The sequence below is a fragment of the Dendrobates tinctorius genome, unplaced genomic scaffold (genome assembly GCF_039654945.1).
Source record: "Dendrobates tinctorius isolate UK_male_01 unplaced genomic scaffold, ASM3965494v1 ptg000058l, whole genome shotgun sequence".
In the NCBI taxonomy this organism is placed as follows: Eukaryota; Metazoa; Chordata; class Amphibia; order Anura; family Dendrobatidae; genus Dendrobates; species Dendrobates tinctorius.
In genome coordinates, this window is record NW_027361726.1 from 20,284,511 (window position 1) to 20,310,616 (window position 26,106).

Sequence of the window (26,106 nt, forward strand, 5' to 3'; positions counted from 1 at the left end):
CTTTCACAATGCACTGTATCTGCTATAATACTGATTACTATGTACAACAATATAACTACTATAATACTGCCCCTATGTACAAGAATATAACTACTATAATACCGCTTACTATGTACAAGAATATAACTACTATAATACTGCCCCTTTGTATAAGAATAGAACTACTGTGATACTGCTCCTATGTACAAGACTATAACACTGCTTACTATGCACAAGAATATAGCTACTATACTACCCCTATATACAAGAATATAGCTACTATACTACCCCTATATACAAGAATATATCTACTATAATACTGTCTCTATGTACAAGAATATAACTACTATAATACCGCTTACTATGTACAAGAATATAACTACTATAATACTGCCCCTATGTACAAGAATATAACTACTATAATACCGCTTACTATGTACAAGAATATAACTACTATAATACTGCCCCTTTGTATAAGAATAGAACTACTGTGATACTGCTCCTATGTACAAGACTATAACACTGCTTACTATGTACAAGAATATAACTACTATACTACTGCCCCTATTTACAAGAATATAACTACTATAATTCTGTCACTATGTACAAGAACATAACTACTATAATACTGCCCCCATGTACAAGAATATAACTACTATAATACTGCTCCTATTTACAAGAATATAACTACTATAATACTGCACCTATGTACAAGAATATAAATACTATATTACTGCTTCTATGTACAAGAATATAACTACTATAATACTGCTGCCATATACAAGACTATAGCTACTATAATACTGCTCCTATGTACAAGAATATAACTACTAAAATACTGCTGTCATATACAAGACTATAGCTACTATAATACTGCTCCTATGTACAAAAATATAACTACTATAATACTGCCCCTATTTACAAGAATATAACTACTATAATACTGCTCCTATTTACAAGAATATAACTACTATAATACTGCACCTATGTACAAGAATATAAATACTATATTACTGCTTCTATGTACAAGAATATAACTACTATAATACTGCTGCCATATACAAGACTATAGCTACTATAATACTGCTCCTATGTACAAGAATATAACTACTATACTACTGCCCCTATTTACAAGAATATAACTACTATAATTCTGTCACTATGTACTAGAACATAACTACTATAATACTGCCCCCATGTACAAGAATATAACTACTACATACTGCACCTATGTACAAGAATATAACTACTATAATACTGCACCTATGTACAAGAATAGATCTACTATAATATTGCCCCTATGTACAAGAATATAACTACTATAATACTGCTCCTATGTACAAGAATATAACTACTATAATACTGCTCCTATGTACAAGAATATAACTACTATAATACTGTCCCTATGTACAAGAATATAACTACTATAATACTGCTCCTATGTACAGGAATATAACTACTATAATACTGCCCCATGTACAAGAATATAACTACTATAATACTGCCCTCTATGTACAAGAATATAACTACTATAATACTGCCCCTATGTACAAGAATATAACTACTATAATACTGCCCCCTATGTACAAGAATATAACTACTATTATACTGCCCCTATGTGCAAGAATATAACTACTATAATACTGCTCCCTATGTACAAGAATATAACTACTATAATACTGCTCCCTATGTACAAGAATATAACTACTATAATACTGCTCCTATGTACAAGAATATAACTATTATAATACTGCTCCTATGTGCAAGAATATAACTACTATAATATTGCCCTTGTTGTGTAAAATATACCGTACCTGCTATATCACTGCCTTTATTGTAGTAACCTTGCTGTTTCTTTTGGTCTATGTGGTGAATTTATCATTGTGATTAATAAGCATACTAGCGGTTTCTGTCTCTGCTTTGTGCAGGAGGGTTAATCTCCAGGTCCCCAGGGCCACTCTGTTTGGTTGTGCTGCCGTCATCACTGAAGTAAATGTCCAGAATGGATTTGAGTCCAAGACAAGAAAGGTGACGTTTCTGCATTGTTTTTTGTGGTGGGGTTATTGCATTATCCTTCGATGCTTATGCTGGAGAAGTAGGATTGTCAATGTGACAGAACACATAGCTTTGTACGGCCGCACAGATTAGGTTGGCGCTATAGACTTTACACTAATGCATCATTAATAGTAGTCGGCACTGCAGTATTATTGGGGCTCCTGCTTTAGTATGAGTGATTGCTGTGGATATTGGAGGGCAAAACTGGCAGTGGACGGTGTAAATCCGCAACAAACAGCTCCTCATATTTCATCTTCCTGAAGTTACATACTGTCACCACACTATTGGCTCACACAGGGGCTCAGCTACGGGCCCATGATATTTGACAACTTTTGCTGTCTGTTAGTGATTGTTACCCCATGTTGTTTTCTCTTCCACAGACCGTAGCCAAAATATCGGCATCTTTCCCATAAATGAGGAAAATTACCAGAAGAACTGATCTGCTTCCTTCAACCTCTCACAACTTAAAGCTTGTTGCTTATTAGCGTTTCCAGAATTAGAAAACTTCCCCTTTAAGACTAAATATTTATCTCTTTAAAATAATAAAGATGCAGATGAAGGTGTCGGCGGCTCCTGTCTTATATCTGATATTTACTGATATGTGGGGAAGGAACTTAGCTTCTATACACATTGGGGAATTAACACTATAAAATCTGCTCCTCCCAATCATTCTTCCCTTCCCTTGTTCCTTCTTTGCTTTGTTCCAACTGTCCATCCTTCTTCCCTTTCTATCTACCTCTTCCCCTCTCACAACCATCCCCTCGTTTTTTTTTTTCATTTCTTCCTCAATTCTTTCTTTACCTTCTACCGTCCCTTCTCCCTCTCACCCTTCAACCTTCCAACCTTTTTCTTCTTACAACAGCTGCAGGCTTATGTCATGGAATAATGTTCAGCTGATGGAGATGTTTATCATTAGTTTGCCAATGCCATACTGTGTGACTCTTTGGTTTCTTTGTATCAGTTTTCTTCCTGTAAATCTCCATATTGTGATGATTAAGATAATAATAGTATTTTGCCCCAGGTTCATTCTCCCAAGATGTCTGAACACTGAAAGTCCTTTCCTTTCTCCTTTCCTCTCCTCCTATGTTCTTACTTCTTGTACTGTCTGTCAGAGGCCGCAGGCTCAAAAAGGGCCACCTTGGACATACTTGGCAGAGGTCACTCCATCTGGCAGATTTGAAAGGAACTCCGACTTTAATCCTTTAACCCCTGTACAGGGATCTGGACTTAAAATGGGGTCCAGTGGATTGTTTCCATGGAAAGGCTGCTGGCCAGAGGAGCGAACCAGAGGCAAGAGCCGGGTCAGAATCAGAAGGATGGTGTAGGGACAAAATCCTAAAGACTGAGAATAGTCAAAAATCGAATAGAGGTCTCAAATCATCACTGTCCACTGGGAGAAAAGCAAGGCAAGTAACACAGGAGTAGGTCAGAATATAACTGGCAGTGAACAGCAGGATCTCAGGATATTAAACAGCCTGCAGCCCCACCCTAACCACACAGCAGTTAACTCTGTCTCCTAGAATGGACTGGACTACAAGTCCCAGAGAATCTTAAATGATAACTGTTGGCCCGCGTCACCCAAAATGAGAGCGCGTCATCACATGGTGACACCGATACAGATCTCACACTTCCCATCTTCCTCGCAGATCAATTTCTTGCTCCTTCTTCTTTGGCTGAGTGCAGACGTACTTTTTGGCCCTGTGGATTTTTCCGCGCAGAATGGAAGAAATCCGCAGGTCAAATGACCTTCATTTTTCCTGCGGATTTCTTCCATTTTTCATGCGGTTTTCATGCGGTTTTTGTGCGGTTTTCCATCGCGGTTTTCCCCCTGCGGATTTGGTGACAGGGGAGATGGAAAACCGCACAAAAGAAGTAACATGCTGCGGATTTTGTACCGCGCTGAAAAATCCGCAGCCTCTGCACAGCGTTTTTTTTTTTACATTGATTTTAAGGCTACTGTACATCACAATGCGGATATGCAACGTTTCTGCGCGGTAAAATCCGCTGCGGAACCGCTGCAAATCTGCATCGTGTGCACACAGCCTTAGCTTCCTGCTTTCCTTCCTCCATCTCAGCGCCGCTCACTTCCTCATTGTTTCTCCCAATATCTGACATTGATTTTACCGAGGATTAGCAGAACTTGCCTACAATATAAATCCTTCTCCCGGACATCCAGTCCTTGGGCTCCTGCTCCCACCTCTAACTAACTAGAAATAAACTAACAGCACGGCAGATAAAGCGTTGGAGAATTATTCAGTTTTTATTTTACTTTTTTAATGTTTGTTTAAAAACATCAAAATGAACAAAATAAAAAGCAGCCGACGACGGAGGAAAAACTTTCTACAGTGTGTTTGTTGTATTGCAAGGTTACAAAGTATCATTTACTGAGCAAATAAACTGTTCTGTTCTGTTCCTGGGTATTAGGGCTCAATATCAGCGGTTACAAAACAATTTAGCAGGAAGCATACAGAGATTGCAGTTTAAAAGCCTCTTATTATACCGATGATTACTGGCTGACACCTCGCAGCTTTCAGGTGCGTTGGGGGATGATGGAAGGGTCTCGTGTAGCACCACAGTACTGTCAGTACAGTAGAAATCATTGTTACTATATGCGCTAGTCAAAACTCAAAAATTCAGATTCCACCCCTGAGAAACCGAGTAGTTAAGTTCTCCTTTACTGTCAAGCCAAGTGACAACCAATATGGCCAGCTCTACTTGCCCCACAGGGGTTGTCATCCATGAGCAAATGGAACGCTATGTACATGTTTAGTCTCCTTATGAGATGTCTTTCCTTAGAGTCACAATGTTACATTCAACATTCCAAAAAATAGTCTAAGTTTTGGTGGAACTTTTGCAAACCGAGGACCCCAATGCATAGAAAATATATCAAACCAGACTGAAAATATTACATTAATGGGGTTTTAATATATAAATTGCCTCTTAAGAGAGGAATAAGACTTCAACTCTAGCGCCACCTATTGAATGTAGCAAGCCTAAAAGTCAATATGGACACTTTAACGAGCTTTACAATGTTACTTAGGATAAAAGTCAAACCAGAATCTCAATTTGCAGAGAAGGTGTTTAGGGGTATTGCTCCTCATCAGTGCAAAGTATTCCAGTCTTAAGCCTCTCACCTACCGAAGTCTGATCTCACACTTTGCACTGACGAATTAAACACCGCATCTGCAAACTGAGATTCTGGTCTGACTTTTTTCCTAAAACACATGGCAATGCTCGTTAAAGGGTCAATATTGCCTTTTAGGATTGCTACTTCCTATAGGTAGTGCTAGAGTTCTAGTCCTCTTCCTCTCCAAATTAGCATATTTAATTCCCTAGAGGGGTATGCATGGTGTATAAGTCTCCTCACTCTGACATGCCAGGCCTGGCTTGTCACTCTCCACATGAAGAAATTTTACCCTTCAGATTATTGGGGTTATAACACCCTACTAGGGAGCCTGAACCTCAAATCTCCCTGCATGGGACCTTCCACTATGAGTCAGAGTGGAGACCTTATCTACTATCTCTTATTCCATGTAGTGGCTAATTTAAGAAAATATACAGCCAATGGAAACATCTCCCAGCAAAATGGAGGTTGTCAAGAGCTGGACCTATGGTTGGTCATCTGCTCTTTAATTAAAGGGGTTGTCAGGAATGAGACAGTTCTTTTTAAAAAGTACCAATAATTTTTCTTTACATTAATATTGATGACATGAAGGATACAACTTTGCATTCTACAGGTCAGCATTTACTAAGAAGCCATGAAGGTCCTCCAGTATCTCATATGGTTCATCCCCATGGTGATCGCTTTAGACCAGCATTTTTGCAATTTTCCATGCGAGGAGCCCAAGAAGACAGAAGATGGTGAACAACTCAAAGAGGCCCAAAGTGGAATAGTTACAGCAAATATTGAATTTGCACTGAAGCTTTTTAAGCATGTAGCCTCCAAATCATCAAGGGCGAAGGGATCTCCAAGCCAAAATATTGTCTTCTCTCCACTGAGTATTTCCACCACGCTGTCCATACTGGTGCTGGGAGCCCGATCCACAACTCACCAAGAGATCCTGAATGTCCTGAACCAGAACCACACAGGAGGCAGAAGTGCACGGAGCGCTGGGCCATCTCCACCGGGAGAGCAACCTACAGATCAACATTGGAAATGCCGTATTTGTGGACAAAAATATGGAAATCCTTGAAAGTTTTCGTAATGAAACCGAGCATTACTACCAGGTGAAGATCGTGAAGACAGACTTCACAGATGGACCACAGGTCAAGGGACAGATCAATGATCACGTCAAGAGCAAAACTGATGGAAAAATCCCAGAGGTTATCAAAGACTTGGATCCAGACACATTAATGGTTCTTGTCAATTTTGTCTTGTTTAAGGGTAGGATATTAAATATCTGCTGATCAAAGGCAAATCTATAATAATCTAATCTATCAATATGTGTCTAATATCTAAGTTACATCTATCAGTTTCTATTTATCATCTATCTATAGGGGAATGGAAGCGTCCATTTGTCCCTCTACTGACCACAAATGACAAGTTCATTGTGGATAAGGACACGACAGTGAATGTTCCTATGATGAGTAACCCTGGTGTATACAACATTCACCAAGACGAGACGTTTCCGTGCACTGTGATCGAGCTCCCGTACAAAAGCGAAGCTTCTATGCTCCTCATTGTCCCCGAGCACGGAAAGATCCATGATGTAGAAGAAGCTTTGTCTGTGGACATGATCATGGGATGGAGAAAATCAATGGGAAAAAGGTAAGAATGATGTATCAGTTCTTGAGATGTTACAATGTATTCGCCTCCTGTGTTTGAACATTGAATGTTTTCTTTCCTCAGTAACATAAACCTTCACTTACCGAAGTTTTCCATCACCTCCTCCCTGGACTTAAAGACAGTCCTAAGAGATCTGGGCATGGTGATGGCCTTTAGTGTCCAGGCGAACTTCTCTGGAATATCCCAGGATGTCCAACTGCGGGTGTCACAGGTACGTGGTTATTTCCCATTGTGACACTGCAGAACTCCATGTGCCCATCTCAGGACATGTAAGGACAAGCACTTCCAGTTTAATACCTTAGCAAAGATTGAAAATCTTGTGGGCCCCCCTCTGGCTCCAGGCATTTGGGGCAAATACTCCTACCTACATCCTTGCCACTTTGGTGACCAATAAGGCTTCTAATACCCGCAGCTCACATTGGCTTGTTACAAGCTGGCACCTCACTAATCATCATGCACACCAGTGCAGTTCACTTGGAGATAGAGGTCTGTATGCTGCACCACCGGGCGCCATTCAGAGGATTGTAGCGCCATTCCAGGTTAGTAATTCTCTAAGGAAACTCTAAGCCACATCAGCTTCTACCAAGAAGAAGTGGCCATGATTGAAGTCTGAGGCATTCGCCAGCTTGGCTACACTTGGGGCTCCCATAGACATCAGTGGAGGGATCACTGTTACTTATGTGTTCAGATAAGGGTAAGATGGGTTCTTGGTCCGGGACTCCATAGGAGGGTCCCTAGAACCTTCTAAGGCTTGGACCTGAGTGGTCATCTGTCCAGTGTGTACCCTTCCTGACTCCTCCATGGTGATATACTGACCCTGTATTTGATGTCTTCTGCTTTCTTTTGCTCCAGGCAGTCCACAAGGTCATCCTCAATGTTGATAATAAAGGCACAGAGGGGACGCCTTTTACCGGTTTTGGCTTGACTTTCTTTGCTCCTTCCCCCGATGTAAAAGTGAACAAACCATTTCTTGTTCTCATCACTGATGATGAGACTAATACAATTCTGTTCATGGGAAGAATCACCAACCCACTGAAAAAAAATGTGGAAATGTGACCGGTGTCGCTACTATTCTGGGATGTGAGAAGTAATAAAGATGCGGTAGTGCTGAGTTTGTCGTCTTTTTCTTGTGACAGATTTACCTGAAAACTCTAAAGATAAAAATGTTTTTTGTCCAATCTCTATCCACCCCTAGTCCAACTGGGTTGCATCGTCCAGGAGGTGGCGCTGTACCAGGCCTCTAACTGGAGGATATTTAGCTTCCAGTCCTGCAGATATTGTGTCACTAGAGCTTACACTCCTTTTGCTGACTGTATGGGTGTTGATGAGTGTATGCCTGTCACCGACTGTCCATGTGAGTGTATGTGACTGTCCACCGGTCACTGTTTGCCTGATGGAAAACAAGCAGGTGATAAGGTGCACTTATATGTCTGATTGCCATGATGCACTGAGGGCCTGTGCTTCGTTTGGACAGTCATTCTGTGCTGACAGATTCTCTTTAATGACTGTTGCTGGCTGCCCTGATCACTGTGAGTTGCTGTCCATCTCACTATCCTCCACCGGCAGCAGACCAGCCAGGGTCCCCTGGCACCGCAGCACTGCCCTAGGCTCCCTGGCACTGCAGCACTGCTCTGAGTTTCCTGGCACCACAGCACTGCTCTGGGTTTCCTTGGATGGCAGCACTGTTCTGGGCCCCCTGACACAGCAACATTGCTCTGGGCTTCCTGGGACCGCAACACTGCTCTGGGCCCCCTGGCACTGCAACATTACTATGTGCTTCCTGGGACCGCAGCACTGCTCTGGGCCTCTTAGCACTGCTCTGGGTCCCCTGGCATCGCAACATTGCTCTGAGCCCTCTGGCATCGCAATACTGCTCTAGACTCCCCAGCATCGCAACACTGCTCTAGACTCCCTGGCATAGAAACACTGCTCTAGGCTCCCTGGCACCGCAGCAATGCTCTGAGCCCCCTGGCACCGCAACACTGCTCTATGCTCCCTGGCACCGAAGCCCTACTCTGAGCCCCCTGGCACCGCAACACTGCTCTAGGCTCCCTGGCATCGCAACACTGCTCTAGACTCCCTGGCACCGAAACACTGCTCTAGGCTTCCTGGCACCGCAGTACTGCTCTAAGCCCCCTGGCACCACAACTCTGCTCTAGGCTCCCTGGCACCGAAGCACTGCTCAGGGTTTCCTGGCACTGCAGTATTGCCCTGGGCCCCCTGCTCTGGGCTTCCTGGGACCACAACACTTTTCTGGGCCACAAGACACCACAGCACTGCTCTGGGCCCCTTGACATCACAGCACTGCTCTGAGCACCCTGGTCCCCCCGGCACTGCAGCGCTGCTCTGGGTCCCCCAGCATCAAACCAATGCTCAGGGCACCCCAGTACCGCAGCACTACTCTGGGCCCCCCGGCACTGCACTAATGCTCTGGTCAACCCAGTACCACAGCACTGCTCTGTGCCCCCTGCACTACAGCACTGCTTTGGGCTCCCTACCATCGGACCAATGCTCTGGGCACCCCAGTACTGCAGCACTACTCTGGGCCCCCCGGCACTGCACTAATGCTCTGGTCAACCCAGTACCACAGCACTGCTCTGTGCCCCCCTTGCACTACAGCACTGCTTTGGGCTCCCTACCATCGGACCAATGCTCTGGGCACCCCAGTACCGCAGCACTACTCTGGGCCCCCCGGCACTGCACTAATGCTCTGGTCAACCCAGTACCACAGCACTGCTCTGGGCCCCCCTGCACTACAGCACTGCTTTGGGCTCCCTACCATCGGACCAATGCTCTGGGCACCCCAGTACCGCAGCACTACTCTGGGCCCCCCGGCACTGCACTAATGCTCTGGTCAACCCAGTACCACAGCACTGCTCTGGGCCCCCCTGCACTACAGCACTGCTTTGGGCTCCCTACCACCGGACCAATGCTCTGGGCACCCCAGTACCGCAGCACTACTCTGGGCCCCCCGGCACTGCACTAATGCTCTGGTCAACCCAGTACCACAGCACTGCTCTGGGTCCCCCTGCACTACAGCACTGCTTTGGGCTCCCTACCACCGGACCAATGCTCTGGGCACCCCAGTACCGCAGCACTACTCTGGGCCCCCCGGCACTGCACTAATGCTCTGGTCAACCCAGTACCACAGCACTGCTCTGGGCCCCCCTGCACTACAGCACTGCTTTAGGCTCCCTACCACCGGACCAATGCTCTGGGCACCCCAGTACCGCAGCACTACTCTGGGCCCCCCGGCACTGCACTAATGCTCTGGTCAACCCAGTACCACAGCACTGCTCTGGGCCCCCCTGCACTACAGCACTGCTTTGGGCTCCCTACCACCGGACCAATGCTCTGGGCACCCCAGTACCGCAGCACTATTCTGGGCCCCCCGGCACTGCACTAATGCTCTGGTCAACCCAGTACCACAGCACTGCTCTGGGCCCCCCTGCACTACAGCACTGCTTTGGGCTCCCTACCACCGGACCAATGCTCTGGGCACCCCAGTACCGCAGCACTACTCTGGGCCCCCCGGCACTGCACTAATGCTCTGGTCAACCCAGTACCACAGCACTGCTCTGGGCCCCCCTGCACTACAGCACTGCTTTGGGCTCCCTACCATCGGACCAATGCTCTGGGCACCCCAGTACCGCAGCACTACTCTGGGCCCCCCGGCACTGCACTAATGCTCTGGTCAACCCAGTACCACAGCACTGCTCTGGGTCCCCCTGCACTACAGCACTGCTTTGGGCTCCCTACCACCGGACCAATGCTCTGGGCACCCCAGTACCGCAGCACTACTCTGGGCCCCCCAGCACCGCACCAATGCTCTGGGCCCCTGCAGGTTTGGAGGCTCCTGTTTTGGATTGATTTGATAAGCTTTCCACTATAGTTCATTATTTGTGTAATTTTATACAATTTCCGGTAACAGGGTTATACTGTGTTACTCATTAACCCCTCAGCTGTCCTAACACTTTATTCAGAGGGTCAGGTCGTCATGACTTCTTCACGGACCAGATAAGGCAGCGACATGTCTGGTGATATAAGCGTCAGTCACCGAGGTTCCCTGTTTCCCTGAGGTCGGTGGAGCATAGACAACGGTGAGAAATTTCTGGGGTTTTGTTACTTTTATTGTGTAATTCTTTTTCACCAAATGACCATTAAGGTGAAAAAAAGGAAAATTGATTAAAGGGGCGCTCGCGCCATGTGGACCTCATACTTGTGTTACCGGATCCTGGACGTTTCCAGCCCCATTTCCTTGTGAGCCGGTGACGATAAATCTGAGGGACTCTACTAAAATGGCGTCAGATAATGAGTAATAAATGTAATTAATGCACAATTAATTTGTATGCTGTTCACTAAACTCTCCAATAATGTATGAAAACCTCTGCTGGCTGTCAGGGAATGGAGACGGTCTGGATCACACGGCGTGAGACAATATATCTTTTACACTGTATGTCCTGGGTCTCAGGCTGACGGGTGATTTCACGCTGTTTGATTATATGTATAGATTGGAACGTACCCTTCCCAAAACTGATACATTGTAACAAGGCCAGCAGCTGTGTGAGCAGGATGGGTTTCTAGTTTTTGATAGGCAAACGTTTCCATTACCTGACTGCAAGAATAGGTATTACACCGAAACATTAGGACTATTAAAAGGTGGTGGTGCTATGCATCAATGGTCAGGACTGGGCAAGAAATGTGGAAATGGCAGCAAGAGAAAGACCTAAATCCATGCACCTAATCCTGTAGTCATCACTGTTGTGTGTTTCAGACTGAAGATGCAGCTGCTTCGGCTCCTATTGTTCTCCGTCTCCATGACCATTGCTTCCCAACATGGCAGACAGACGGGAGATGACAGCTTATCCAAGGCCAGTATGCAGTTCGCCATCTCACTTTTCAAATTTGTATCTTCCAAGACGGCTAAATCCCCCGCCAACATCTTCATCTGCCCCCCGAGTATCTACACCAGCACTGCCTTGTTAGCTCTTGGGGCAAGATCCTCAACTCGCCAGCAGATTCTGGACGCCATGTTTTTAAATTCCACCCAAACCAATAAAACCCTGAAAGATGACTTTAAGGACTTCCTGACGAAAATTAGATTAGAAAAAGAAGGCGCGCAGTTCAGATTGTCTAACTGGTTCTTCCTAGATAATTCCAGAAAGCCTCAGATCCAATACCAGCAGGACTTGGCCGAGTACTACAACGCCACCATCCAGAGCGTCGACTTTAAAGACCCGGAGAAGGCAGCACAAAATATCAATGAGCAAGTCAGCTGCCGGACAGATGGAAAGATAGAAGATCTGGTCCATGATCTGGACACACAGACAGCGATGGTTCTGCTGGACTATGCAAGCTTTGAGGGTGAGTCCCAGATAGGTAGACCCCCACCCACCATGGGCCATGTATAATAATGGGGTCTTCATATGTAGTACAGGGGCCCTTGTGGCACATCAGATACAAGGGACAGGTGTAGCTGCTTATTTTGTATTCCCTATAACTATACCAGTTATAAAGTTGCACATTTCCCTTCCTCAGGATGAGTAACTGTTGACAACCTCTAGTATGGGGAGAGAGGTAGAAACCCAGAGATATGTACAGGAAGCACCAGGGACCCCTGTGTCAAAACAGAACATGGCCTCAAACTAAAACTGCGGATTTGATGATACATTTCACAGGAACTAGTTGAGCTGTTATAGCACCTTGGCTTGTACTAGTGAGGTCACAGCAATTTCCCTGGTGGTAGCACACTAGTTATGTTACAGCAGCTTCCCTGCCGTATACACACTAGTGATGCCATCGCCTCTTCACTAACGGTAGCACACGAGTGATGTCACAGCAGCTTCCCTGACGGTAGCACACTAGTGATGTCACTGCCGTTTCTCTGGCAGATACACACTAGTGATGTTACAGCAGCTTCCCTGACGGTAGCACACTAGTGATGTCACTGCCGTTTCTCTGGCAGATACACACTAGTGATGTTACAGCAGCTTCCCTAGCAGATACACACTGGTGATGTCACATCAGTGTCCCTGACGGTAGCACACTAGTGATGTCACTGCCGTTTCTCTGGCAGATACACACTAGTGATGTTACAGCAGCTTCCCTAGCAGATACACACTGGTGATGTCACATCAGTGTCCCTGACGGTAGCATACTAGTGATGTCACAGCCGCTTCCCTGACGGATGCACACTAGTGATGTCACAACAGCTTCCCTGACGGCAGCACACTAGTGATGTCACAGCAGCTTCCCTGGTGAACACACACTAGTGATGTCACAGCAGCTTCCCTGGTGAATACACTAGTGATGTTACAGGAGCGTCCCTGGCAGATACACACTAGTGATGTCACAGTAGCATCCCTGACAGTAGCACATTGGTGATGTCACAACAGCTTCCCTGACGGCAGCAAACTAGTGATGTCACAACAGTTTCCTTGACGGTAGCATGCCAGTGATGTTACAGCAGGCGACCCTGGCGGATACACACTAGTGATGTCACAGCAGCGTCCCTGATGGTAACACACTAGTGATGTCACAGCAACTTCACTGGAGGATACACAATAGTGATGTCACAGCAACTTCCCGGACGGTAGCACACTATTGATGCTATAGCAGCTTCCCTGGCGGATAGACACTACCAGTGATTTCACAGCAGCATCCCCAGGGGATACACACTAGTGATGTCACAGTATCATCCCTGGCAGATACACATTAGTGGTGTCACAGCAGCGCTCCTGGTGGATAAACACTAGTGATGTCACAGCAGCATCCCTGACGGTAGCACACTAGTGATGTCACAGCAGCTTCCTTGTCTGTAACACTCTAGTGATGTCATGGCTGATTACCTGATGGATGTACACTACTGATGTCCAAACCATTCCATCCCATCAATTCATGACTTGTCCTTGCACTATCTTTGAAGGCATCCTATCCAAGCCCCATCTTATGGGTAATGATATCATTCTGCTCTTATTTCACCAGCAAAATGGGAAAATCCATTCTACCAAGTGACAAAGCAAAGAAGTTTCCAGGTGAACAAAATAAAATCACCTACGGTTCCAATGATTCATCGAGTGGGTCAATACAGGACTTTCAAGGACAAGGCTCTGGGCTGTGTCATGGTGGAGGTCCCGTATAACGAGCACCTTGTTCTGCTTCTTATTATGCCAAATAAAGGATACTTTGATTTGCTGCAAGTAAAATTGTCTCCAAAACTCATAGAATATTATATATCAGAGGCACGAACCAGGTAAGTGATGGCCCAAGCAGACAGGAGATGACTGCGCCGTGTATGAACCCGAAGAGAAGACTAATAAAACCATGACAATACATCTATGTTCTGTGTTTTATGCACAGTCTGCTGGATCTCTACATCCCAGAAATAATGATAGAACACCAAATCAATGTGCAGGACGCCCTGCTCCACATGGGGGTCACACAAGCATTTAGTGACAACGCAGACTTCTCCAGAATCTCAGAAGAACCAGGATTGAAAGTGTCCACAGTAAGAAAGATACAAGTATTATAGATCTATTCTTATATATCATGTACATAGGGGGCAGTTTTATAGTAGTTATATTCTTGTACATAGTAGCAGTATTATAGTAGTTATATTCTTCTACATAGGGGGCAGTATTATAGTAGTTATATTCTTGTACATAGGGGGCAGTATTACAGTCGTTATATTCTTGTAAGTGGAGGGCAGTATTACAGTAGTTATATTCTTGTACATAGGAACAGTATAATAGTAGTTATATTCTTGTACATAGGAGCAGTATTATAGTAGTTATATTCTTGTACATAGGGTCAGTATTATATTACCGGTAGTTATATTCTTGTACATATGGGTAGTATTACAGTCATTATATTCTTGTACATGGAGGGCAGTATTACAGTAGTTATATTCTTCTACATAGGAGCAGTATTATATTAGTTATATTCTTGTACATAGGGGGCAGTATTACAGTCGTTATATTCTTGTAAGTGGAGGGCAGTATTACAGTAGTTATATTCTTGTACATAGGAACAGTATAATAGTAGTTATATTCTTGTACATAGGAGCAGTATTATAGTAGTTATATTCTTGTACATAGGGTCAGTATTATATTACCGGTAGTTATATTCTTGTACATAGGGGTAGTATTACAGTCATTATATTCTTGTACATGGAGGGCAGTATTACAGTAGTTATATTCTTGTACATGGAGGGCAGTATTATATTACTTATATTCTTGTTCATGGAGGTCAGTAATACAGTAGTTATATTCTTGTAAATTGGGGCAGCATTATAGTAGTTATATTCTTGTACAGAGGGGCAGTATTATAGTAGTTATATTCTTGTACATAGGGGCAGTATTATATTAGTTATATTCTGGTACATAAGAGCAGTATTATAGTAGATATATTCTTGTACATAAGAGCACTATTATAGTAGTTATATTCTTGTAAATTGGGATAGTATTATAGTAGTTATATTCTAGTACGTAGGGGCAGTATTATAGTAGTTATATTCTTGTACATAGGGGCCGGTATTATAGCAGTTATATTCTTGTACATAGGGGCAATATTATAGCAGCTATATTCTTGTACTGTACATAGGGGGCGGCATTATAATAATTACATTCTTCTACATAAGGGCAGTATTATAGTAATCATATTCTTGTATATAGGTGCAGTTTTATAGTAGTCATATTCTTGTATAAGTGAGCAGTATTATAGTAGTTATATTGTTGTACAAAGGGACAGTATTATAGTAGTTATATTCTTGTACATAGGGACAGTATTATAGTAGTTATATTATTGTATGTAGGGGCAGTATTATAGTAGTCATATTCTTGTATATAGGAGCAGTATTATAGTAGTTATGTTCTTGTACTTAGGGGGCGGTATTATAGTAGTCATATTCTTGTACATAGGGGCAGTATTATATTAGTTAGATTCTTGTACATAGGTGAAGTATTATAGTAGTTATATTCTTGTATGTAGGGGGCAGTAATATAGTAGTTATATTCTTCTACATAGGGTGCAATATTATAGTAGTTATATTCTTCTGCATAAGAGCAGTATTAGGCTAGTTTCACACTAGCGTTTTGGAGCGCAGCGACGGCCTGTGCACGGCCGCCGCTAAGCCCCGCCCCTGCCGCGCCCCCACCGGTAGCTCCGCCCACCGGCGCATGACGCTGCATGCGCCCTGCGTCCCCAATCTTTATCACAGGGGGCGCAGGCCGTGCGCAGTATGCATTTGGCGGCGCATGCGTCCTTTTGACGGTGCGCCGACCTGCGCCAAACGCAACCTGCTGCATTTTGGTTGCGTCGGCGCACCGTCAAAAAGGCGCTTCCGCCGCCAAACGCATACTGCGCACGGCCTGCGCCCCCTGTGATAAAGATAGGAGACGCAGGGCGCATGCAGCGTCGTGCGCCGGTGGGCGGAGCTACCGGCGGGGCGCGGCAGGGGGCGGGGCTTAGCGGCGGCCGTGCGCAGGCCGTCGCTGCGCTCCAAAACGCTAGTGTGAAACTATCCTTATAGTAGTTATATTCTTGGACATAGTGGCACTATTATAGTAGTTATATTCTTGTACATAGGGGGCAGTATTATAGTAGTTATATTCTTGTACATAGGAGCAGTATTATAGTAGTCATATTCTTGTACATAGGGGTAGTATTATAGTAGTTATATTCTTGTACATAGGAGCAGTATTTTAGTAGCTTTGTTACTGTACATAGGGGCAGTATTATAGTAGTCATATTCTTGTACATAGGAACAGTATTACACTCACTGGCCACTTTATTAGGTACACCTGTCCAACTGTGTGTTAAGACTTAATTTCTAATCAGCCAATCACATGGCGGCAACTCAGTGCATTTAGGCATGTAGACATGGTCAAGACAATCTCCTGCAGTTCAAACCGAGCATCAGTATGGGGAAGAAAGGTGATTTGAGTGCCTTTGAACGTGGCATGATTGTTGGTGCCAGAAGGCCTGGTCTGAGTATTTCAGAAACTGCTGATCTACTGGGATTTTCACGCACAACCATCTCTAGGGTTTACAGAGAATGGTCCGAAAAAGAAAAAAAAAATCCAGTGAGCGGCAGTTCTGTGGCCGGAAATGCCTTGTTGATGCCAGAGGTCAGAGGAGAATGGGCATACTGGTTCGAGCTGATAGAAAGGCAACAGTGACTCAAATTGCCACCCGTTACAACCAAGGTAGGCAGAAGAGCATCTCTGAACGCACAGTGCGTCGAACTTTGAGGCAGATGGGCTACAGCAGCAGAAGACCACACTGGGTACCACTCCTCTCAGCTAAGAACAGGAAACTGAGGCTACAATTTGCACAAGCTCATCGAAATTGGACAGTAGAAGATTGGAAAAACGTTGCCTGGTCTGATGAGTCTCGATTTCTGCTGCGACATTCGGATGGTAGGGTCAGAATTTGGCGTAAACAACATGAAAGCATGGATCCATCCTGCCTTGTATCAACGGTTCAGGCTGGTGGTGGTGGTGTCATGGTGTGGGGAATTTTTTCTGGGCACTCTTTGGGCCCCTTGGTACCAATTGAGCATCGTTGCAACGCCACAGCCTACCTGAGTATTGTTGCTGACCATGTCCATCCCTTTATGACCACAATGTACCCAACATCTGATGGCTACTTTCAGCAGGATAATGCGCCATGTCATAAAGCTCGAATCATCTCAGATTGGTTTCTTGAACATGACAATGAGTTCACTGTACTCAAATGGCCTCCTCAGTCACCAGATCTCAATCCAATAGAGCATCTTTGGGATGTGGTGGAACGGGAGATTCGCATCAGGGATGTGCAGCCGACAAATCTGCGCCAACTGTGTGATGCCATCATGTCAATATGGTCCAAAATCTCTGAGGAATGCTTCCAGCACCTTGTTGAATCTCTGCCACGAAGAATTGAGGCAGTTCTGAAGGCAAAAGGGGGTCCAACCCCTTACTAGCATGGTGTACCTAATAAAGTGGCCAGTGAGTGTATAGTAGTTATGTTCTTGTACATAGGGGACGGTATTATAGTAGTCATATTCTTGTACATAGGGGCAGTATTATATTAGTTATATTCTTGTACATAGGTGAAGTATTATAGTAGTTATATTCTTGTATGTAGGGGGCAATATTATAGTAGTTATATTCTTCTGCATAAGAGCAGTATTATAGTAGTTATATTCTTGGACATAGTGGCACTATTATAGTAGTTATATTCTTGTACATAGGGGGCAGTATTACAGTAGTTTCCTTCTGTTTCTCAACATACAATCCTCTGCCTCCAAGCACAAGCAGCCCCCTCATTCCCTCTCCTGCTCCCACCTGTTAACACTCTCTCTGCTCCTCCTCACTGCCGGCGATATCTCTCCAAATCCTGGCCCTCCTCACCACATTCCCACAGTCATTTCTACCTCCCATCCATGCCCAATCACAACTTTCCGTAACCACTCCAACCTTATACGCATTCGCCCGGCCCCAGCTTCCCCAGTCCCACTAACAGGAGCTCTGCGGAACGCTCGCTCTGTCTGCAACAAACTTTCCTTCATCCATGATCTTTTTATTACTAACAAACTTTCCTTCCTCGCCATCACCGAAATCTGGCTCACCCCCTCTGACACAGCCTCTCCTGCTGCATTCTCGTATGGTGGATTCCACCTTTCCCACACCCCCCGCCCCAGCAGCAAGCTTGGCGGAGCAGTTGGTTTTCTCCTGTCAGATAACTGCTCATTCACCCCAATCCCACTGCCACCCTCTGTTACCCTCCCTTCCCTTGAGCTGCACTCTGTGCGCATCTACTCCCCCTCCAACCTCCAACTAGCTGTCATATACCGCCTTCCAGGGCCAGTCACCAACTTCTTTAACCACTTCACCACCTGGCTACTTCATTTCCTTTCCACTGACATCCCCACTATCTTGGGTGACTTCAACATCCCCATTGACACTTCCCTCTCAGCTGCCACTAAACTTCTATCTCGAACTTCCTCCTTTGGCCTCACTCAATGGTCTTCTGCAGCCACTCACAAAGATGGCCACACACTAGACCTCATCTTCACCCGCCTCTGATACCTATCTAGCTTCTCTACCTCACCTCTTCCTCTCTCTGACCACAACCTACATACATTCTCTTCCCTCTCCTCCTCAGGTCCTCAATACCCGCCTCAAAAACTTGCACACCCTAGCTGAAATCTTCAACACCTCGATCTACACTCACTGTCTGAATCCCTCCTCCCTCTTACAGACATAAGCTCCCTACACAATGCGGATGCCGCTGCCGCTCTATATAACACCACAATAGCTGTAGCTTTGGAATCAGTTGCCCCTCTCAAGCATACCAAAGCTCGCAAAATCAACAGACAGCCCTGGCACACCAGTCTGACAAAAGTACTGAGGCGGGCTTCCAGGGCTGCTGAGCGGAGATGGAAAAGATTCCACTCCAATGAGGACGTTATCGCATTGAAACAGTTCCTCACTACTTTCAGGGCCACACTCGCTGCAGCAAAACAAACCTACTTCTCATCTCTCATATCCTACCTGTCTCACAACCCTAAAAAGCTATTTAACACCTTCAATTCTCTCCTCCGCCCCCCAGCACCTCCTCCCTCCTCACTCATATCAGCTGAAGATTTTGCATCATTTTTCAGGGAGAAGATTGATAATAACAGAGACAGTTTGGGTCAACAACCCCCAGAGCCTTTCCTCCTAACTGCCCTGCCCTCCTCCTGCAAAACCAACTTCTCCACCATTACAGAAGATCAACTCTCCACTCTACTCTCAAGATCACATCTCACTACCTGTGCACTTGACCCGATTACATCCCACTTCATCCCAAAACTCACCACAGTCTTCATCCCAACCCTAACCCACCTCTTCAACCTATCACTAACAACTGATGTTTTCCCCTCAAGCTTTAAACATGCCTCAATCACACCAATCCTCAAAACCCTCTCTTGACCCATCCTCTGTATCTAGCTATCGCCCTATATCACTTCTCCCCTATGTCTCAAAACTACTGGAACAACACTTCCATCTTGAACTGTCCTCCCACCTCTGTTCTTGCTCCCTCCTTGACCGATTACAATCTGGCTTCTGGCCACACCACTCCACTGAAACTGCCCTTACTAAGGTCATCAATGACATACTAGCCGCCAAGGCCAAATGTCTCTACTCTGTCCTCCTCCTCCTGGACCTGTCCTCTGCCTTTGACACAGTGGACCATTCCCTATTACTACAGACCCTCTCATCTCTTGGTATCACAGACTTTGTCCTATCTTTGATTGCGTCATACCTAACACACCGGACATTCAGCGTCTCCCATTCGCACACCACCTCCTCACCACGCCCCCTATCCGTCGGAGTCCCACAAGGTTCAGTCCTAGGACCCCTGCTCTTCTCCATTTACACCTTTGGCCTGGGACAGCTCATAGAATCTCATTGCTTTCAGTATCACCTCTATGCTGATGACACACAGATCTACATCTCTGGACCAGATATCACCTCCCTACTAAACAGAATCCCTCAATGTCTGTCTGCTATTTCATCCTTCTCCGCTATATTTCTAAAACTTAATATGGACAAAACAGAATTAGGCTATTTGCCCACGGTGCGTGTTAAAACACACACCAAAAACCGGACTCCTTCCCAGAAATCGCGTGTTTTTTTCCGCGCGATTTCACCGCGATTTTACCGCGATTATGATCGCGATTTTGCCGCGATTTTTGTGTGCGATATTCAAGCACTTTCCAAGCGATTTGAAGCATCGCTTGGAAAGTGATTGACAGGTTGGTCACACTCATCAAACATAGTGTTTGACAAGTGTGACCAGGTTTTTACTATTGAGGCCGCCTATGCGGCATCAATAATAAAAGATAGAATGTTAAAATGCTAAAAAAATTAAAAAAAATCGGTGTATATTTACCTTCCGGCGTCCCGCGCTGCATTCTCGGGCCACAGCGTTCCCAGTAATGCCTTGCGAGACCTGTGATGACGCAGCCTCGCGTTGCTATAGCGATCTCGCGAGACCGCTAGAGTCACGCGAGACTACGTCATCACTGGACCGTGTCGCAAGGCATTACTGGGAACACTTAGGCCGGGAAGGCAGCGCGGGACGCCGGAAGGTAACTATACCCCGATTTTTTATTTTTTATTCTTTTTTTTACAGGGGTATGGTACCCAGGGCCTGGAGGACAGTCTCCTCTCCTCCACACCGTGGGTACCAACCTCACATGAGACGCTTAACTTCCCGCATGGTGGGCATAGCCACATGCGGGAAGTAAGCGATTCTCATGCATTCATATGGGTGCGGAATCGCGGCAATTCTTTGCGATTCCGCACAAAAGAATGAGCATGCTGCGATTTTCTCCGCGATGCGATTCCGCCGTGGAAAAAAGCACAGCATTAGCACAGCATGTGCGGAATGCCATAGGAATGCATGGGGGGCGTTCTGTACACGATTTTTAAACGTTTTCGCTGCGTTTTCGTGCCGAAAATCGCGGCAAAAACGCTTAAAAATCGCTACGTTGGCACATAGCCTTAATCATCTTTCCCCCATCTCATGTGACCCCCCAACGGACCTATCCATTAAAGTAAACGGCTGCCCACTCTCTCCAGTCCCACAAGCTCGCTGCCTCGGGGTAATCCTTGACACTGATCTCTCTTTCAAACCACATATCCAAGCCCTTTCCACTTCCTGCCGACTTCAACTCAAAAATATTTTACGGATCCGTACATTCCGCTACCAAGAATCTGAAAAAACCCTAGTCCATGCCCTCATCATCTTCCGCCTTGGCTACTGCAATCTCCTGCTCTGTGGCCTCCCCTCTAACACTCTCACACCCATCCAATCTATCCTAAACTATGCTGCTCGACTAATCCACCAGTCCCGCCGCTTTTCCCCGGCCTCTCCACTCTGTCAATCCCTGCACTGGCTTCCCATTACTCAAAGACTCCAGTTCAAAACCCTAACCATGTCATACAAAGCCATCCACAACCTGAGTCCTCCATACATCTGTGACCTCGTCTCCCGATACTTACCTGCACGAAGTCTCCGATCCTCACAAGATCTCCTTCTCTACTCCCCTCTTATCTCCTCTTCCCACAATCGCATACAAGACTTCTCCCGCGCATCCCCCCTACTCTGGAACTCTCTACAATAACATATCTGACTCTCGCCTACCATGGAAACCTTCAAAAAGAACCTGAAGACCTTCCTCTTCTGACAAGCCTACAACCTGCAGTAACCACCGATCCACCAAACCGCTGCACGACCAGCTCTACCCTCACCTACTGTATCCTCACCCATCCCTTGTAGATTGTGAGCCCTCGCGGGCAGGGTCTTCTCTCATCCTGTACCAGTCGTGACTCGTATTGTTTAAGATTACTGTACTTGTATGTATTATGTATACCCCTCCTCTCATGTAAAGCGCCATGGAATAAATGGCGCTATAATAATAAATAATAATAATAATTCTTGTACATAGGAACAGTATTATAGTAGTTGTATTCTTGTACATAGGAGACAGTATTATAGTAGTTATATTCTTGTATATGGGGCAGTATTATAGTAGTTATATTCTTGTACATAGGGGGCAGTATTATAGTAGTTATATTCTTGTACATAGGAGCAGTATTATAGTAGTCATATTCTTGTACATAGGGGTAGTATTATAGTAGTTATATTCTTGTACATAGGAGCAGTATTTTAGTAGCTTTGTTACTGTACGTAGGGGCAGTATTATAGTAGTCATATTCTTGTATATAGGAGCAGTATTATAGTAGTCATATTTTTGTACATAGGGGCAGTATTGTATTAGTTATATTCTTGCACATAGGGACAGTATTATAGTAGTTATATTCTTGTACATAGGGGGCAGTGTTATAGTAGTTATATTCTTGTATATAGGGGCAGTATTACAGTAGTTATATTCTTGTACATAGGAACAGTATTATAGTAGCTATATTCTTGTACATAGGAGACAGTATTATAGTAGTTATATTCTTGTATATAGGGGCAGTATTACAGTAGTTTTATTCTGGTACACAGGAACAGAGTTATAGTAGTTATATTCTTGTACATAGGGGCAGTATTATAGTACTGATGTTCTTGTACATAGGGACAGTATTATAGTAGTTATATTCTTGTATATAGGAACAGTATTATAGTAGCTTTATTATTGTACGTAGGGGCAGTATTATAGTAGTCATATTCTTGTATATAGGAGCAGTATTATAGTAGTCATATTCTTGTACATAGGGGACGGTATTATAGTAGTTATATTCTTGTACATAGGGGCAGTATTATAGTAGTTATATTATTGTACATAGGAACAGTATTATAGTAGCTTTATTATTGTACGTAGGGGCAGTATTATAGTAGTCATATTCTTGTACACTCACTGGCCACTTTATTAGGTACACCATGCTAGTAAGGGGTTGGACCCCCTTTTGCCTTCAGAACTGCCTCAATTCTTCGTGGCAGAGATTCAACAAGGTGCTGGAAGCATTCCTCAGAGATTTTGGACCATATTGACATGATGGCATCACACAGTTGGCGCAGATTTGTCGGCTGCACATCCCTGATGCGAATCTCCCGTTCCACCACATCCCAAAGATGCTCTATTGGATTGAGATCTGGTGACTGAGGAGGCCATTTGAGTACAGTAAACTCATTGTCATGTTCAAGAAACCAATCTGAGATGATTCGAGCTTTATGACATGGCGCATTATCCTGCTGAAAGTAGCCATCAGATGTTGGGTACATTGTGGTCATAAAGGGATGGACATGGTCAGCAACAATACTCAGGTAGGCTGTGGCGTTGCAACGATGCTCAATTGGTACCAAGGGGCCCAAAGAGTGCCCAGAAAAAATTCCCCACACCATGACACCACCACCACCAGCCTGAACCGTTGATACAAGGCAGGATGGATCCATGCTTTCATGTTGTTTACGCCAAATTCTGACCCTACCATCCGAATGTCGCAGCAGAAATCGAGACTCATCAGACCAGGCAAAGTTTTTCCAATCTTCTACTGTCCAATTTCGATGAGCTTGTGCAAATTGTAGCCTCAGTTTCCTGTTCTTAGCTGAGAGGAGTGGTACCCAGTGTGGTCTTCTGCTGCTGTAGCCCATCTGCCTCAAAGTTCGACGCACTGTGCGTTCAGAGATGCTCTTCTGCCTACCTTGGTTGTAACGGGTGGCAATTTGAGTCACTGTTGCCTTTCTATCAGCTCGAACCAGTCTGCCCATTCTCCTCTGACCTCTGGCATCAACATGGCATTTCCGGCCACAGAACTGCCGCTCACTGGATTTTTTTTTTCTTTTTCGGACCATTCTCTGTAAACCCTAGAGATGGTTGTGCGTGAAAATCCCAGTAGATCAGCAGTTTCTGAAATTCTCAGACCAGCCCTTCTGGCACCAACAATCATGCCACGTTCAAAGGCACTCAAATCACCTTTCTTCCCCATACTGATGCTCGGTTTGAACTGCAGGAGATTGTCTTGACCATGTCTACATGCCTAAATGCACTGAGTTGCCGCCATGTGATTGGCTGATTAGAAATTAAGTCTTAACACACAGTTGGACAGGTGTACCTAATAAAGTGGCCAGTGAGTGTATATAGGAGCAGTATTATAGTAGTTATATTCCTGTACATAGGGGCAGTATTATAGTAATTATATTCTTGTATATAGGGGCAGTATTATAGTAGTTATATTCTTGTACATAGGGGACAGTATTATAGCAGTTATATTCTTGTATATAGGGGGCAGTATTACAGTAGTTATATTCTTGTACATAGGGGGCAGTTTTATAGTAGTTATATTCTTGTACATAGGGACAGTATTATACCAGTTGTACACAGGGTAATTATTGGACTCTTGTTGTTTTTTCTAGATGTACCAACGAATTCTGATTAAGATTGCTGAGAATGGGACAGACTCCAGTGGAGCTCAAGTCATACAGGGAATTACTCTTCCCAAAGATTTCGAGCTGACATTTGATCGTTCATTTCTCGCTTTGATTTACTGCAAGCACATGAAGACAGTTCTAATATTGGGGAGAGTTATGGATCCATCTCAGGTTTAAGTTCCTCCATTGAATCCTTCTTAGAGGATCTGAGTCATTTCCTGATAAAATAAAGTTGCATCCTTTGTATATTTTTTTGTGTTTTGTGACTTTATTTGTTAGATATCAGTTTATGAAGTTTCCGCATCTGGTCAGAAACATCATTGGTTTCCACATAGTGAACTTTTATCATTAGTTTTGTGTTAAGGGAACATGTACAGTGTGACACAGAAATAACGTCCAGAGCTACTCTATTTGTGTCTGTGCAGAATTGGGGAGAGATCTGATTGACTCAGCATCAGTCTTACAGCAGGGAAAGCCTACCCTCTCAGCAAGCATGGGAGTGGAGGCGCCGTTTTTGATTTTGGATTGGGGCCCTATAGAGATGAACTTTGCCTATAAACCTAACAGTAGAGTGGATAGAGTTACATATTAGTGGTTTAATTTTATATTCAGTGGTGCAGTAAGGGCATTATGTATTCAGGTAGCAAATATATGTGGTCTCGTTATTTTCAGGGGCTCAGTGATCAGAACTGCACACTCTGCAATGACCAAGTCATGGCTAGAAGACTGTATGACTTGTAAAGAGATCATATGTACTATTGCTTGAAAACTAAAATCTCCTGTATACATAGCACCATCCCTTAGTATGTAGTGTCTGTGGTTATTACAATATGTGGAGAGCCGTCTATTATTACATAGTGTTCTCTCATATTCAGAGCCATCCCTTATTTTACAGTGTTCTCTCATATGTTGCGCCACATCTTATTACATAGTGTCCTCTCCTATTGCTTATCATGCTGACCTTTTGTATACTATATACTTTTATAAATAGTGTCCTCCCTTATTGTGAAGAGCACCGCCCTTATAACATAGTGTCCCCCCTTATTGTGTACAGCATCATCCTCCCTTATTGTATACTAGAAGGTAGCCTCGGGTATTCTAGAATATGTATGTAGTTTCGCGGGCGGACTGCACCTGTCGCAGTCCGGCCGCGAATCCCGCGTCGCTGATTTATCGCGCCCGGCCGGCCGCGACCAATCAGCGTCAGGCGCAGTCCGGCCGCGAATTGGCGCGGAATTCGAATGACGCATGCCACCCCTAAAACGGGAGATCTGCGGCGCTAGCACGAAGGTCAGCAGCAACGCAGCCGGGAGACGCAGCGACGCAGTCGGGAGATGACCGGATCTAGCCTGATTGGTCGAGGCCGGCCGGGCGCGACC

The 26,106-nt window shown here is 44.8% G+C and overlaps 3 protein-coding genes across 3 annotated transcripts in view; all 3 read left to right on the forward strand.

Annotated features, from left to right (window-relative positions):
- Window positions 1–2,597, forward strand: part of LOC141092143 (serpin A3-3-like) — an 85,961-nt gene extending 83,364 nt beyond the window's left edge. Inside the window, exons 4-5 of the mRNA XM_073578081.1 lie at window positions 1,908–2,007; window positions 2,415–2,597. Of these exons, the coding sequence (XP_073434182.1) occupies window positions 1,908–2,007; window positions 2,415–2,447 (133 nt within the window). The 3' untranslated portion in view covers window positions 2,448–2,597. The remainder of the gene's footprint in view (window positions 1–1,907; window positions 2,008–2,414) is intronic.
- Window positions 2,598–5,699: 3,102 nt separating this feature from the next.
- On the forward strand, window positions 5,700–9,305 carry LOC141092231 (alpha-1-antiproteinase 2-like). Its single transcript, XM_073578238.1, is given in 5 exon segments — window positions 5,700–6,118; window positions 6,120–6,418; window positions 6,532–6,802; window positions 6,884–7,031; window positions 7,673–9,305. Coding segments are annotated over 5 exon segments (1,248 nt in total). The 5' UTR covers window positions 5,700–5,792; the 3' UTR covers window positions 7,877–9,305.
- Window positions 9,306–10,776: 1,471 nt separating this feature from the next.
- LOC141092144 (serine protease inhibitor A6-like) lies at window positions 10,777–24,975 on the forward strand. Its single transcript, XM_073578082.1, has 5 exons — window positions 10,777–10,920; window positions 11,595–12,184; window positions 13,805–14,072; window positions 14,180–14,327; window positions 24,713–24,975. The coding sequence occupies exons 2-5, from the start codon at window positions 11,602–11,604 to the stop codon at window positions 24,902–24,904; spliced, it is 1,191 nt and encodes a 396-aa protein (XP_073434183.1). The 5' UTR covers window positions 10,777–10,920; window positions 11,595–11,601; the 3' UTR covers window positions 24,905–24,975.
- Window positions 24,976–26,106: the final 1,131 nt, after the last annotated feature.